At 44.7% G+C, this 17,715-nt stretch overlaps 1 protein-coding gene across 1 annotated transcript in view; it reads right to left on the bottom strand.

Moving 5' to 3' along the window:
- LOC115196607 (neural-cadherin-like) overlaps positions 1-13,773 on the bottom strand; it is a 108,815-nt gene extending 95,042 nt beyond the window's left edge. Inside the window, exon 1 of the mRNA XM_029757462.1 lies at positions 13,224-13,773. Within this exon, the coding sequence (XP_029613322.1) occupies positions 13,224-13,476 (253 nt within the window). The 5' untranslated portion in view covers positions 13,477-13,773. The remainder of the gene's footprint in view (positions 1-13,223) is intronic.
- Between the last annotated feature and the right edge of the window lie 3,942 nt (positions 13,774-17,715).

The following is a 17,715-nucleotide window of genomic DNA, read 5'->3' as shown; positions in this document are numbered from 1 at the left end:
CCAGGAAGAAGTGCGCCGGCTCAGCGTATCTGGTCTCCAGTGCGTCTCTTCAGTCCAGGTTATCCTGCGCCTGCTCTACGCACGGTATCCCCCGTTCACCAGCACAGGCCAGTTCGTCCTGTTCCGGCGCTCCGCCTTTGCTTGGCTCAAATAACCATCCTGCCAGGATGGGGTGTGCCAGCTCTAAGCTCCAGACCTCCGGTGCGCCTCCGGAGCCCAGTACGTCCTGTGCCTCCTCCTCGCACTCTCCCTGAGGTGCGTGTTACTAGTCTGGCGCCTCCTAGGCCAGCTCCACGCATCAGGCCTCCAGGGCGCCTGCCCAGTCCGGGGTGTCCTGTTCCTGCTCCCCGCACTCGCCCTGAGGTGCGTGTTAGTAGTCTGGCGCCTCCTATGCCAGTCCCACGCATCAGGCCTCCAGCGACGCTCCCCAGTCTGGAGCATCCGGCGACGCTCCCCAGTCCGGAGCCTCCGGCGACGCTCCCAAGCCCGGAGCCTCCGGCGACGCTCCCCAGCCCGGAGCCTCCGGCGACGCTCCCCAGCCCGGAGCCTCCGGCGACGCTCCCCAGCCCGGAGCCTCCGGCGGCGGTCCGCAGCCCGGAGCCTTCAGCGGCGGTCCGCAGCCCGGAGCCTTCGGCGGCGGTCTGCAGCCTGGAGTATTCCGCGGCGGCCTTTAGCCCAGAGTCTTCAGCGGCGGTTGGCGGTCCGAAGCCTCCGACGATGATCCATGGTCTGGTTCCTCCGGACACACAGAAGCGGGGGGAATCAGCGGGCGGTGGGGGTACTACGCCCGGAACCAGAGCCGCCGCCATAGACATTAGTCACTCACCCTACCCTCCCTTTGTGGGTTTTTTTTGGGGGGGGGGCTTGTTGTGTGGGGGGGTTCTGTTGTTGGTTTTGTAGGTGTGGCCAGAGTCCGCACCTTTGGGGGGGGGTACTGTCACGTCCTGACCATAGTAAGTTGTTATTTTCTATGGTAGAGTAGGTCAGGGCGTGACAGGGGGTGTTTGTCTGTTTTTGTATTTCTATGTTCAGTTTCTAGTTTTGTATTTCTATGTTGGTTTTTGTTTGGCATGACCTCCAATTAGAGGCAGCCGGTTGTCGTTGTCTCTAATTGGAGGTCATATTTAAGTTGATGTTTGTCCCACCTGTTTTTGTGGGTGATTATATTTTGTGAGTAGTGTTAGTTCCTCCTGCGTCACGGTTTGTTGTTTTGTCCTTCAGTTTATTTTGGTATTGCATTAAGTTTCACAGTCTAATAAATATGTGGCACGAAACAGACTCTGCATTTTGGTCCGATCATTTAGACAACCGTGACAGAACCATTCATGTAAGCTTGCGAGATCAAGCTGGCTGTAACGAGGGTCGTATAAAGGGGACCAAGGCGCAGCGTGTAGAGTGCTCATAATTACTTTAATGATGACACTTAACCAGAAAACAACAAAATGACAGCCAACAGTTCCGTCAGGTACTACTTACAAAATGGAAAACAACTACCCACAAAACACCATAGAAAAACCCCAACTTAAATATGATCTCCAATTAGAGACAACCCGAACCAGCTGCCTCTAATTGGAGATCATCTCAAAACTCAACATAGAAATAGAAAAACAAGAACTAAACATAGAAACAACAAATATAGACTGCCCACCCATATCACACCCTGACCTAACTACACAGAGAAAAACAGCTCTCATAGGTCGGAGCGTGAAACTGGCTCACGAGGCTACAATTTATATTCTATGATGTCAAATTCCAGTGCACCAAAAATAACCAATATTTCTCATAGTGTAATAGACCTTGCCATATGAGGGTCAATAACATTTTCTCTGTTGGGTTGCACAAACCAAATACATGCTGAAAATGTTTTCCTATTTCTTTACAGTGCTATACCTATAAGTTTAGCTGGCTCGTGTTTTGTGAAGTGCAGAATACTCTGCAACCCGAGGAGCTAGCTGAGGCGTGTTCTCCACTGAAACACAATAGCTCCAAAGTATGTTACAGCTCTTAAAATGATTGTTAGAGCGCTACAAAAATCTGGATAAAAAGGGGCTTAGCTGGTGGGCGTGGCAGGGGGGTGGAAGGGGGCATGGTAAGTCAAATCTAATTTTATTTGTCACATGTGCCAATACGACTGGTGTAGACTTTACTGTGAAATGCTTGCTCACGAGCCCTTCCCAATGATGCAGAGTTTAAACAATGCAGGCTCCCGAGTGGCGCAGAGGCGTCACTACAGTTCCTGGTTCGAATCCAGGCTGTATCACATCCGGCCGTGTGTCCCATAGGGTGTCGCACAATTGGCCCAGCATCGTCCGAGTTTGGCCGGGGTAGGCCGTTATTGTAAATAAGAATTTGTTCTTAACTGAGTTGCCTAGTTAAATGAAGGTAAAATAAAAATATGGCGCGGACGGCTCACGTCTTGTCAGTGTAAAGAAATGTTAGCATTTTTAATCAAATTTCCTGCAATTGTACAAATTTCTCCATGAAGCTGAGAGACATTTTAGGAGTTTTAAAGCTAATTTACTGCAATTCAACTAATTTTGCCTTGCAGCTGAGAGAAAATGTTGCCGTTTCTAAGAACATTTCCTGCGATTCTACAGTACATCCTCTGCCATGGAGCTGAGAGGACATTTTGCAATTTTAAAGCTAATTTCTTGCAATTCTATGCATTTTGCTATTGCTAATGCTATGTTCTATCTACACTGCCAAATTTGGGAATTTTCAATTCTCTCTGACTCTCTAGCTTTTATTTTGGTGATGGCTAGTATTATATTATTTGTATAATATTTTAAAAAATATATATAGAGGTCCATTATCTTTTCACGTTCTTTTATTTACACTGTTTGGACTTAGGCGACCCAGAAAAACACTTAGACGGCCCACCCAAGGATTTCAGCGGCAGAAAAATCCCTGTTAGAGGGATAATAACTAAAAGGCAGAGGCTAGAGGAGATAATTAATCTAGTTTTGCTACCGGCGCTTTGAAGTCTGTTTGTGGAGAAAAGTTCTTGCGGATCAGGCGATAGCTCATTTGGATAAATAGAACAGTATCATGGGGGCAGAGAAACTCATCAATGTTCAGATAGTATCTGTGGAAATGTCGACAGAGGCAGTTTACGCCAGCTAAAGAGCTGTAAAAAAAAAGAAATCCAGAATCCATTTATGCTGAGCAATGATCACAGATATGTATTTTTTTTCTGATCTGGAAGGTCTAAGAGGCACTCTATCAAGGACAAATCACTTTACATTTGGTTAAATATCGTTATGTTGTGACAAGCAGGGGGAGAAAGTGCAGTGCTTTTGCAAGTTTCTGCCTTTCCCAGCCATGTCTCTTATAGCTAATGGTGGTGATGATTTTACAAGGCTGGCTTAATACGCTTGTTATGGAGCGTCTAATCAGAGCCAAGCCACATAATTACAGACCATCCGGACTAGAATGATAATGAAGAGTGTGTCAAAGCCGACGTGTGTGTGTGTGTGTGTGTGTGTGTGTGTGTGTGTGTGTGTGTGTGTGTGTGTGTGTGTGTGTGTGTGTGTGTGTGTGTGTGTGTGTGTGTGTGTGTGTGTGTGTGTGTGTGTGTGCATGTGTGCTTGAGGCTCCTATGATCTATGGAGCCACAAAAAGAGCAGTGGTAAAAACACTCAGGCTGAAACTCGCCTCACAGCATCTCACCTGACTGAGACCAAGTGCTATAATCAAATGAATGTAAGACGAATTTAAGATTTAAGATTTAAGTCTCCTCTGAATTTACAAAGCCCATACAAAGTATTAACCGTAGGTCAATCGGATGAATAAGGTCTATTGTTCAGTATCTAACGAAAAATAGCATCTGCTAAATGGCTGTAATGAAATGTAATGTGATAAATTGGATAGTAGGTATAGCACATTGGGAGTGTCACAGTGTGCTGTTCCCTCCACTGTCTCCCTGCAGGATGTTGTGTTGTTGCTGCCTGCTGGTAATCCTCTCCTTGGGCAGTAGCTATATAAAGCTGCTAAGTGGCTTGCTGGTATCAAAAAGTTTTCTCAAGTGCTCTTCTCATAGACTGCCCACGGTACAAGGAGGGATATGTGTGTGTGTGTGTGTGTGTGTGTGTGTGTGTGTGTGTGTGTGTGTGTGTGTGTGTGTGTGTGTGTGTGTGCGCGCGTGTGCATGTTCATATGTGGAGTGCAATGCACGGCAGAGAAGCCTAAGAGAACAGAGCAGTATAAGAGGACACTACAAAGGAAACTGAACAGCCTAAGTAGTCTATGGCACTACACGAACAACTAAACAAAACACTACATGACAAAGCCTTCACACACAAGTGAACATGATCTGTGTATAGTACACAATACAGGATAGCACACGAAAACAGCACAGGAGAGAATTGTATTGAGATATACCATCTAATTACTGTAATTTCAAAGGCTCCACATAATATGGACCCCACGCTGATTTGCCTACTGCTTCTTCTTCGAGCCCGTTGCAGGAAAATAAAACATGCAACAAATATATCAATTGGGTACCAAATTAATAGAAATTGCATCTGCAAACATAAATACCCGATGATGCATCAGAGACCTTTTAGGCGTGCTTTTTAGCAGTCTGTGGGTAGAAAGTGAATTTCAGCGCAGCAGGGAAGAATTAAGACATATTAACCAAACGTTTGCCGTGTTAAAGGGGCCCTATTGTAAATCCCCCCACTGTGAGCCTAAAGCACTGTGAGTCTGGACCAGTCAGCATAGGATCAACACACTGAAAGCTCAGAGGACTGAAATCTATTAAGATCCGTCCTCTGCACTCTGTACTGTAGTGGCTCAAGGCTTCCGAGGTTCGGACACACACAGAGCTCAACGGACACAGGCACACTCACTAACTGTAATCGTGTGCACGCATGCACACACACAAACTAACACACCATTTAAATGCAATGCATTGCTGACTAGGTGGCACAGAAGTTAATCTAAATGGCTTCACACATATGGAATATATATCTACAATATCCTCTATAACAGAATCTAATGTAAAGTCAAATATTCCTTAGCCTTATCCTGCTTTCCCTGTGGGGCTCTCCTTGTTGTCTTCTGTTGTGTGTTGTGAGGAGAAAGGACACCAGCAGTAAGGAGATAGTTGTACACTTCAGGCTCTCTCGTCCCTCCAGCTGTTATCACCAAACTGGGCCTGAAGTGGATTTGGAACAGTGGGGAGTTCATAGAAACACTATACAACTCTAAGAAAAGACTCTGTAAAAGCCACTTCACAACAGAGAGCCAGAAGAGGGTTGTGGCTATAAGGAGAGTCATCTCTCTCTCTCTCTCTCTCTCTATCTATCTCTCATGGTTACCCTCTCTCTCCACTTCTGTTATTGTTCCAGTCTTCTAGGAAAAGTGTGGACATTCCCAGGTCGGGAGCATCCCCCGCCGTCCCTTGCTCTGTCCCTCGCTCCATCCTCTCTCTCTCGCTCTCTCTCTCTCTCTCCCTCTCTCTCTCTCTCTCTCTCTCTCTCTCTCTCTCTCTCTCTCTCTCTCTCTCACTCTCTCTTCATATTTCCAGATATCTATCCCCCTCTGTAACCAGAACCAGGGGGTGTTGTTCATAAAGCAGAATTATTTGGGCCCTTCATCTCTATCTGTAGCTATCTGTTTATGTTAGAGGCTTCAGAAAGCTCACGCTCTATGCTGTGCTGCTGTGGTGGAGGGAGGGGTCATGATTGTGTTATGATGGTGATGGTAGCTATAGGAGCGTAATGATAAGTATGGGGCCCATTTGGAGGATCCACTCTCAGTGGTGTTCTCAGGCCTAGAATGGGATCCTAATGGAGAATAATGGGGCTGCTCTAAAAGCGGACGTGGCCTCTCTGGAACTCTCTCACCCTCCAACCGACTCCAACACTAAGTCACTGAGAGGCCTCTACCAAATCGACACAACACAACACAACACAACGCGTTTTAGCTTGCCTGCTGCCTCTACCAAACCAAGACAACAAGTGTTAGATAGCATACTGCCTCTACCAAACCAAGACAACAAGTGTTAGATAGCATACTGCCTCTACCAAACCAAGACAACAGGTGTTAGCTAGCATGCTGCCTCTACCAAACCAAGACAACAGGTGTTAGCTAGAATGCTGCCTCTACCAAACCAAGACAACAGGTGTTAGCCAGCATACTGCCTCTACCAAACCAAGACAACAGGTGTTAGCTAGCATGCTGCCTCTACCAAACCAAGACAACAGGTGTTAGCTAGAATGCTGCCTCTACCAAACCAAGACAACAGGTGTTAGCCAGCATACTGCCTCTACCAAACCAAGACAACAGGTGTTAGCTAGCATGCTGCCTCTACCAAACCAAGACAACAGGTGTTAGCTAGAATGCTGCCTCTACCAAACCAAGACAACAGGTGTTAGCCAGCATACTGCCTCTACCAAACCAAGACAACAGGTGTTAGCTAGCATGCTGCCTCTACCAAACCAAGACAACAGGTGTTAGCTAGAATGCTGCCTCTACCAAACCAAGACAACAGGTGTTAGCCAGCATACTGCCTCTACCAAACCAAGACAACAGGTGTTAGCTAGCATACTGCCTCTATTTTGACTCATCACATATGCTGCTGCTACTATTTATAATCTATCCTATTTCCTAGGCACTTTACCCCTACACATCAACTAGGTACTGGTACCCGTGTATATAGCCAAGTTATCGTTACTCATTGTGTATTTATTCCTGGTGTTATTATCTTTCTATTATATTTCTCTTTCTGCATTGTTGGGAAGGGCCCGTAAGTAAGCATTTCACTGTTAGTCTACACCGGTTGTTTACAAAGCAAATAAAATTTGATTTGATTTGACACAAACACTCTCTACACCTCTCCCCTACACACACACACACACACACACACACACACATTAAGACAGCAGCGTGTTTAGAAGCGTTGTTAATGGGGACAGGAGTGAGGATAAACCCCTCATTTCTGAATGTAATCCAGTGAACAGCCTGTGCTGTATACCATCATCTCCCCTCACACATCCTAATCTGCATTAGTAGGAAGCCAGCATGATTAAACCAGATCAATGCTCATCACACAGCGGGAGAGTAGAGGAGGTATCAACACCCAACGTTTAACACCCCTGATCACTAACTTGTATGATTATATTAGTGTGACAGAAGTGATATATTAAAAACAGAAATCTATGATGATCTCTTATTTACATGGTAAATAAGACTGTTAATGGGACTTCATTCCCCAAATCTTTGATTATCCTATATCTCATAGTACAATATTAATGCATTATCAGGGGTGTTTCATTTTTTACAATTTAAATGCATGACTTTCTGGTATTAAATGTTTAATATCAACGTGATAAAAGTATGACTTAATTATGACAAATGTATGATTATTTTATTAAGTACCATACAATTTTTAGGGACTAAATTAAGGATTTGACAGATGCAGTCAATGTTATGCACCCAAGAGATCCATCATAAGCAACTTAACACACATTCATGCAATTAATGATTAAAATTGCATGATTAAAATGCTATCGCTCTGGCCTCCTGGGGCAAAAAGAGCACAAGTAATTAGACGCAACACATCTTGAGCAATAGTCACGATTTGAAACAATTGGAACCTCTCGAAAGCGTTGACACAGAAAAAAGGTCAATTTAAATGATTTCTCATGGTTTCTATCCTGAGCTTCTCTGTAATGTATTATGTGTTGTGCTTAAGACCAGGAACTCTAAGTACAGTACTGTATTGCAGAAGCTTAAGATGGGAGTTACACCCAGATCTGCATCATTATGCTTGGTGTGTGTGTGTGTGTCTATCTGTGTGTGTGTGTCCACTGGAAGCACTACTAATGACTCCACCACCATCATGACTGTCCCATCCTCCTCCTATGGAGACCATATGTTCTTATTAGTCCACAGCATGAAGCCGGACCCCCACACTGACGATATGGAGAGGAGGACCACATTCATTTGTTCCATAGAGAACAACATGTCGAACCACACGACAAGAACAATGCACAGACATATTGTCAAACTTGGATTAAAGCACACACAGGGGGTAGCCCGACCACAGACGCGGAAGCCATAACAAAAGCATAGGATATATGTTCCAACTGAAATGAGAATACAACAAACGGAATGCTAAGCAGTCAGCAGTAGACACAGAGTTGTTCACACATCTGCCTGGGTTGTGGGTAGGCTACATCACCATGGGCTCTCCCCTTTTCTCTCTCTCTTTTTCTCTCTGTGCACACACACTCACAAACACACACACACCAACAAGCTCTCCAATACTGTGCATACTGATGACTCATGTCAGCCTTGCTTTGTTTTGATCACGAGCCAGCTTCAAATTTCTTCCTTCAATCTTCAATCAAACTGCCATTTCATCTTTTGACAGAAGTCCCTTACAACACGTTACGCCATTACGGCAATTACATGTATTTTCTCTTACGGAAATTCCTATCAAAATACTGTACCAAGCAACTCTGCCAGCCATGTAATTTTTCTGCAGCAAAATCTCTTTGTCCACAAAACAAACATTTTCAGGGCTGTCTATATACCCTGTATTTTGTTTTTTTAACAGCTCTTCTCGTGGGCTGAAAGTTGAGCCACAAGCATTGTTTACTCCATTAATTGGACCTCAGGGGGAAAAAGGTAAAGAAACTCAACACAATATAGATAAATAAACACAGACCAGACAATTCCTTTGGTAGGTCTGAATGCCAACACCAATTTTCTATGCTCAGTCTGGTCTTGGCTAGTCTGAAACGCCTGGCTCTGATTCATTAAATGGTCCCAGAAAGTTACATCTGTGGTCCGCTCAATCACAGTCCTAACTCTTTATCAGTTTGCAAACTATCAGTAGCAGTCTATCGCAGGCCTTCTCTGACACATAAATTGTGTTTAAAGCAATGTTTTGTGACTGGAACATAACAGAAGCCTGCTTGCTTAATCAATAGCGGCAAATCGATTCTGGCCCAGAGGGGAAATGCCAACAGCGAGGATGTGGAGCTGAGGCAAAACAAAACTCAGTAAACAAAGATGTTTCTGGATTGACAGACAGGGGTTGTGGCCCTTCAAAATCTTTATCCGGAATAGTTCAAGGTATAGACCCGACCGGCGAGATTTACGCAACAACTAAGCGTGTTGAAGCGCGAGGCTAAACTTTTCTACTTTATGGTCCCATAGCTACCACGTTGTAGTAGGGTGAAGCAAACCCGTGCACATGCCCAGACACTCTGTGTGACTGTGTTAGAGCACATCGCAATATCTACAGAGCTGCTCGTGGCAACATTATAACGTTGAGTCTACCTTAACTTAACCTCTATGTTGAAGTGTCAACTGCATTCCAAAAGAACAGAAGGCCAGCTAGAATGTTAGACAAATAAAACAACAGACAGGATCTCCCCACACAGACACCTCCACCCGCCCTTCTGGATCTGTACTGCTGCACCATAGGTAAAACCTGTCATTTGTGTAACACCACCTCAGCTGGTGGTGTCTGGAGCTACTGTAAGGACCACTGTAGTCATTTATCACTCAGCATGGTGCATGGGCATGTAGCAGGGAATCTGTACCTTAGGAATACTCCTCCAAGGAGGAGGAGGAGGAGGAGGAGGAGAGAGGCGTTTGCCCCTGACTGTCACTATTCTCTTCCTCCCTGGCTGCCATGTCTTGGGCCTGACAATTTCTGTAATAATGGACATAAATAATGCAACCTCTCGGTCTAATAAAGCCTCTGCCCTGGACCCATCCTCATTGAACTAGGCTACACCTCTCCTTTCTCTTGGCCATCAGATGAGCAGTGGAGCAGCTGTGGTGCTGTACAGTGGAGGAGACAGCATTGCAGTGAAGCATGTTCCTCTGACACGGCCAGGCAGACAAATGTGCACCCCAAATGGCACCCTATTCCCTATATTGTGCAGTACTTTTGACCAAGGCCAATAGAGCTCTATGTAAGGAATAGAGTGCCACTTGGGACAAAGACAATATAAAAGCAGAACATAGAGCAGAAACAGATTGGGTGGAAACGAACATGCAACTGCTTGTAAATGTATTGACAATGTACTTCAAGCAGAAAGGAGCTATGTCCCACCACAGGGAGGTAAACATACACACAAACACACACACACACACACACACGAGCGTGTGCATACACACAAATCCGCAAGCACGCATGCACGGACTCACACACACACACACTCCAGCCACAGCTTGAGTTTCTTTACAAATGTAAATGTCCTGCCGTACATACCTACACGTACGCTACGGTCACAAGACGCAGGCCTCCTAATTGTCCCTAGAATTTCTAAGCAAACAGCTGGAGGCAGGGCTTTCTCCTATAGAGCTCCATTTTTATGGAATGGTCTGCCTACCCATGTGAGAGACGCAGACTCAGTCTCAACCTTTAAGTCTTTACTGAAGACTTATCTCTTCAGTAGGTCCTATGATTAAGTATAGTCTGGCCCAGGAGTGTGAAGGTGAACGAAAAGGCTGGAGCAACGAACCGCCCTTGCTGGGTTGTGCCATGGCGGAGATCTTTGTGGGCTATACTCGGCCTTGTCTTAGGACGGTAAGTTGGTGGTTGGAGACATCCCTCTAGTGGTTTGGGGGCTGTGCTTTGGCAAAGTGGGTGGGGTTATATCCTGCCTGTTTGGCCCTGTCCGGGGGTATCATCGGATGGGACCACAGTGTCTCCTGATCCCTCCTGTCTCAGCCTCCAGTATTTATGCTGCAGTAGTTTATGTGTCGGGGGGCTAGGGTCAGTCTGTTACATCTGGAGTATTTCTCTTGTCTTATCCGGTGTCCTGTGTGAATGTAAATATGCTCTCTCTAATTCTCTCTTTCTCTCTTTCTCTCTTTCTTTCTTTCTCTCGGAGGACCTGAGCCCTAGGACCATGCCTCAGGACTACCTGGCATGTTGACTCCTTGCTGTCCCCAGTCCACCTGGCCGTGCTGCTGCTCCAGTTTCAACTGTTCTGCCTGCGGCTATGGAACCCTGACCTGTTCACCAGATTTGCTTGTTGCACCCTCGACAACTACTATGATTATTATTATTTGACCATGCTGGTCATTTATGAACATTTTAACATCTTGACCATGTTCTGTTATAATATCCACCCGGCACAGCCAGAAGAGGACTGGCCACCCCTCATAGCCTGGTTCCTCTCTAGGTTTCTTCCTAGGTTTTTGGCCTTTCTAGGGAGTTTTTCCTTGCCACCGTGCTTCTTTCACATGCATTGCCTGCTGTTTGGGGTTTTAGGCTGGGTTTCTGTACAGCACTTTGAGATATCAGCTGATGTACGAAGGGCTATATAAAATAAATTTGATTTGATTTGATTTGATTAATAAATGCAGATGACATGGCATTGTGAAATAGTTTTTTGTATTAAATATACAGCCCCAGTGTCACACATCACACAGGAATTAAGATCAGGTCTCATCCCAATTAATTTCATATCACATTATGAACATGCAAATGTATTTGCAACTAGACAAGAGGCTGACTAGAATGATAGAGCTGAAGTTCTCTGACAAAGCAGGCTGAACTTAGGTGCCGTATGGATAATGGAGAGCTGATATAGAATCAGATCCCAGTAAAGAACAAGAAGGCCCGCACACTGTTAAAGCTCCCAATTCACTGCTTTATTGACAACGTGTCCATCCAAAACGGATCTTCATCAGGAAATCTTATTCATTTTGATCTTGAAGTAAAAACGGATCTTAATTCAGCACTCCTACAGTGAGAAGATATAATACATACGACCCTTGGTGATTACGACTCCACTCCAAACCACCACCCTGCCCACAGGGGAATCACTCCAGTCCAATCTCATCCCCTCTCTTCCACCTCACCAAGGACTATCCCGTTTACTCAATACTTCTCCAGTCTCCTGCCCCTTCCAATACCATTAACTGATTCAAGAAAAGTCACAGTCGAAGAGAAACAGCTTATACTTTACATTCTGTTCCAATAAAACTAAGCTATTAAGCTGATGGCCTTTGTGGAAACTAAATCTTTACACAGGACTAATGAAGAGTTCTCTCTACCTCTCTCCAACATGACACCTTACTAGTGTCTATCATGATGACCTAATTCACTGGCTTCTCCTTCTGTCTCCCCATGCTGATTCCCCAGCTGCTGGTGTAGAGGTGACAGAGAGAGACTACACACTCTTAGAAAAAAGGGTTCAAAAAGTGTTCTTCGGATGTCCCAATAGGAGAACCCTTTTGGGTTCCATGTAGAACCCTCTGTGGAAATGGTTCTACATGGAACCAAAAAGGGTTCTACCTGGAACCAAAAGAGTTCTACCTGGAATCAAAAAGGATTCTTCAAAGAGTTCCCCAATGGGGACAGCCTGGGGGTGTAGACAAGTGGCCACTGGGCACACACACACACAGTTTTAGTGACACAAGTCACTCTAATATCCTTATGGACCTCCATGCTATAGCTACCTGCTTCACCACACAGCCAAAGGGAAAAATGGAACCCAAGCAAACCACATGCAGTATAGCATACTAATAAGTGAAAGATTGTTGGTGCAAAACAGACTCAAAATAGAAATCCAAAAGAATATGTGTTTAAACACAAAAAGGGTGATGTGTGATGGGTAGTCTGCTTTTCAAGGATGAAAATAAAAATAAAAAGACCAGCCCTCAAAGAAGCAGACAGCATTGTGGTCACACTGGATCTCCACTCCAAAATGGTTCATGTTGGAAAGAACTTCACAGCCGAGTCTACAGTAGAGTCTATGGTAGCCATAAATTGACTGGAGTCTATTTAAGAATAATAATATTTGGCCCTAATTAAAATAACCATAATTATTTGGCCTTAATTTAAAAAAGGAATAGCTGTTAGAGATATACATAAACATGAGATACATCATATTATTGTATGAGCATGTCATAATTACAAATAATGTATGTATTTTCTTTACACTGAAACAGGTAAAGTGATACCTTGTGTACCTGTTGGATGTATTGTAGCTAGCCTGCGCTAATAGCTTTTTCTGACCTGCCTATATATCCCAATGTACATTATGCTCTTTTGGGGCATTACTGAGGGATAGTGACTGCAGGGGGACTTTTATTTCAGCCACCCAGATGGTCGTAAAATACTGCGCTATTAAAGTGACATCATGCATGCGTAATAGACGTTTGCCAATTAAATAAGGGCATTGCCACTCCGCACATATCGCACTGAAGACAAGCACCCAGTAAAGTGCAGATTTAGTACACACCTCGTTGATCTTGTATTTTGACAGTGAATTCCACGAACGGTTCAGTCTCCCTGTCCAGGCGCCTGGCTACCACGATATCGCCACTCTCCTTGCCCACGTTGATTGGGGTGGTATCTGTCTCCGGGTAAACCAGCTCAAATGAGGCTGCCTGAAACCTGGCTGGGCTCAGGTTCATAACGACTGAACCGATACTTGCATCTTCGGATACATTGAGGAAGACCGTGCTACCAGAGTCCAGCAATGCCCTCTGCATCCGCCCTGCCCTGCCCAAGCGGCCTAACTCCCCTGTCTGGCCTGGGCGCAGTGGGCACCACTGTCGTGGGGTAACCGTGACCTCAACCCCCTTACTGATTCTGCTGGGCCAACCGTGGTCTTTTGCAAAAATATAGAACTTGACTGTAGATGGAAGCCCCAGTATGGAGTCCACCAGTAAAACTTCCCCCGTTCGTGGTACCACGTAGAAACTGCCGTTTTTGGGAACGGAGAAGTATGTCAACTCTGCGTTCTTTCCACTGTCTGCATCAAGTGCATTTACCGTGTGAACCACAGACCGGAGTGGAGTCGCGTCATTCAAAGTTAATTTCAAGTCTGCATTGCGAAAAGTGGGTTCGTGGTCGTTGATGTCCAAAACGTCCACTTTCACCGACGCAACCTCAAAGAAAACATGGTCCGCTGACACGCATGTTTGGCAACATAAACATATACTCAGTAGGTATTCGGAACGCTCTTCCCTATCCAGAACCTTGGAAGTTTTAAGTAATATATTTCCCCGTTTGTGGTGGGCAAAGACGTGGAAATCCTCGCTGCCATTCCCATACAGTTTAAAGTGCATTCCCGATTCTGGACACCATTTTTGCGCGTTGATGCGTTTAACAGGAATGCTTAGTCCGTTCACTTTTGATGCCGTCGGCGAGTTCTCAAATGCATGCCCATGAAAGAAAGGCAGTCGATCATCCGATTTATATCCAAAAACAAACGTCAGGCAGTAAGACAGTAAAATAACCCAAATCATGGTGGTAACAAGTTTTAGCCTACCACCAAGTGGTTCAGGAGTTTCAATTGTGACAGCAAATCATTGAACGGAAAAAATAAAATGTCCCCGTCTGGTAAAATCTAACAGCTGTCACATATTTGTACGATGTCTCCTCCATGAATTGACCTTTGTCTGCTGAACTTTCACCTTAGTATCCGGTGAGATCTGTCGACTGTCTGTCGCTGGTTCAATTCAGCACTACGTGCAGTCCACCGCTGCAGGCAGTTACTGGCTGCTCGCTACCAGCAGCTTTCAGCCCTGGCGTGCTGGACAGCGCCAAGCGCGGGGGCGTGGCGCACGGGGACAGAATCCTCGCACCCCATGTGACCGCCTGGAGGCTCCTTGGATCCTGGGATCAAGTCCGTTCCAATGCAGTCAAGACGTCTGCAACAATAAACAAACCACAAGTACAACCATGAACCATTGAGCACTCTCAGTTATTGATCTCCACTCTTCAGTCAGAAGCCTTAGTGGGAGTTGAGCAGTGAAGCAGCTCTCTCCTGGCACAAAGTCCATTTCAACTCAGAGATTACATTTGATGTGGAAAGCTAGGAATATGACAAATGGTAGAGACAATATGAATACACAGCATAATAGCAAATGGGGAATCAAGGTTAGGCTGCTATAAATGGGGCCTCAAACAAAAAAACAGGCATTGTGAGATATAACCGAAAGGTCGCTGGTTTGAATCCCAAGCCGGCTAGGTGGAAGAAATATGCCATTCTGCACTTGAGCAAGGCAGTTAACCCTGAAATAACAACTCCCCAGGCGCCGATGACATGGCTGTAGATTAAGGCAGCCCCCTGCACCTCTCTAATTCAGAGGGGTCGAGTTAAATGCAGAAGACACAGTTCAGTTGAATGCAGTCAGTTGTGCAGCTGACTAGATATCCCTGTTCCCTATTATCAGAGTGAGAAAAGGGATTTGCAAACTGTGCGGTATCTCTGTGCTGCCTGTGTGCTGTGTTCAGCAGAGTGTTAACAATCAACCCTGTCACTACTCCTTACCCCCTGCCAGTGTACCCACCCACGACCCAGAACACCCCTACATTATTGTCTGCACACATACAAATCCTCACAGAAATGTTATGGCTCTTGATTCTTACAGTATATGGCGATAGCTACATATGTGGATATGGACTGTGCATAGGCCTGTTTCATGTTGCCAAATGTGTTTTCAGTGACACAAAATAGATAAGAGGATAAAGGTATAGTGGAACTGGATGCCTTGCTGTCATCCAGCACAGAGACGTTGTGGACGCTGTCTATTGAGGTGAGTCTCGATTCTCCACACTTCCTTTGTCAATTACATTTCCTGTCACAGAAAAACATTGGATTAGTGTAAGAATAGTCTGGAGGGAGTTTCCAACATTGTTAAATCCATGTGCGCATTTAGGAACAAGGGCTCTTCCCTGACCAGTAGGCTACACTTTCTTTCAAAGTTGCATTTCCTGTCACAGATTTAAAAACATTGGATTAGTGTAAGCATTGGCTGGAGGGAGTTTCCAACATCATTAAATGACTGGGAGTGTGCAAGTGCACATTTATGAACAGGGGTCAAGGGCTCCTCCCAGACCAGTACATTTTAAAAGAGGATCTAGTATTTAGTATTTATTAGGATTCGCATTAGCTGCTGCCAAGTCAGCAGCTACTCTTCCTGGGGTCCAAACAAGGTTAAAACAATTACATCACAACAAAACACAACAACAGCCTACATCATAAAACAATACATCACACAATATTATGTTATTACATTATTAGACCCTTATTACAAATGTACAATATAAAATCTACAATACCAAAATACCACAACCTTACAATCTGTGTGTGTGTAAAACGCGTGTGTTAGAGTGGGTGTGTGCATATGTGTGTGTGTTTTTGCGTCTCTTCTCAGCCCGCATTGTGCCATGAGGTGTTGTTTTATCTGTTTTTTAAATCAGATTTTGCTGCTTGCTTCAGTTACCTGATGTGGAAGATAGTTCTAGTCATGGCTCTAGGTAGTACTGTGTGTTTCCCGGTCTGTTCTGGACTTAGGGACTGTGAAGAGACATGGTGGCTCATTAGGATCCTTCTCCATCCTAATGAGATCTAGGAGGTTACCACTGTGTTAGATACATCAATTAATGATGAATACTTTATGAGTGCATATTGTTCCTACATTAACCCACTGGTTGCGAGAGAGAACATAACAAACATTCATTCCATATTCATAATGATTATCTTTTTATTTTTAATGATTATTTAAAAATATATATTTCACCTTTATTCAACTGGTTAAATAAAGGTGAAATAAAAAAAAATTAAGAATAAAAATCTGAATGTCATTAAAATTAAAATAAATATTACATAATGAATTTACTACTGCGACTGTCAGTGTGAGAGATGACTCGAGCAAGATCAAACTGGCACACCCACAGGGATGAGGCCGAGATTCTGCCTGCAGGGATGGAAAGCCAACAGGTTGAACACACACACACACACACACACATTATGAAAAACAACAAACCTGCAATGAATATGAAATCTGTGAGAAAATGTTTCATCATCCCTCTCACAACAGAAATAACAGAGAGCCCTAGGGTACCAGGGGGGGAAATACCCAGCCAACAGCCAGCATTAGTCTTATGCTTACTTAATGAATAATTGACCAAATCCATTCCCTTCAATCAAATAGAAGCGGTTTTAGCTACAAAAAGGCAAATGTTGAAGTATGTTACAGGAGCAGCACTTGTTGAAACTGGTGTTGCATATTTACCTGTGTCTGTGCTCTGTCTGTGTCTGAGAGAGAGGGCAAAAGAGAGAGAGAGAGTCAGCATGAGAAAGAATGAGAGCGAGAGAGAGAAAGGAGGCGAGAGAAACCGCGAGAGAGATAGAGGACGAAAGAGAGGGAGTGAGGGGTGGAGGAGGAATCCACCAACTTGGGAATGACCACACTTTTCTTGGAAGATTGGAACAATAACGGAGGAGAGAGAGGGTAACCATGGGTTACTGACATTGTGTGCTTAATGTTAACTGTATTCAGAAAAAAATGGTTGGATGGATGGATGGATGGATGGACGGATGGATGGAAGGACGGACGAACCAAGGAATGATTGAAACCCGAAGTGAATGACTAAACCTCAGAACTATTCATGTAGTTCATGCACATTTATAGATGCCCTGTCCCACACCCTCCTCAAGGGAATAGCATGCAGTGCCCGTGAAGTGCCACACTCAGGGAGGCACTATTACACCGCTATAGCAAGGCATGTGGTGCCACACTGAATAGTATTCCTGTGCATGTGGTGCTTAAACTATTATTCCTCAAAGCCTTGGGAAACTACCATAGCTACTGTAGCAGTATATAAGCTGTATTATTTCAACTATCTCTAAATGGCCCAGAGCTGTAAGCCTCCCTCAAGGGACCACCTTCTGAACTACTTCAGCTATACTGTTATGGTATAGAAACGATCACTGTGCA

This window comes from Salmo trutta, chromosome 7 (assembly GCF_901001165.1).
Source record: "Salmo trutta chromosome 7, fSalTru1.1, whole genome shotgun sequence".
NCBI classification, from domain to species: Eukaryota; Metazoa; Chordata; class Actinopteri; order Salmoniformes; family Salmonidae; genus Salmo; species Salmo trutta.
Note: the sequence above shows the minus strand (reverse complement) of the source record. Positions and strands in the feature narration are given on the sequence as shown.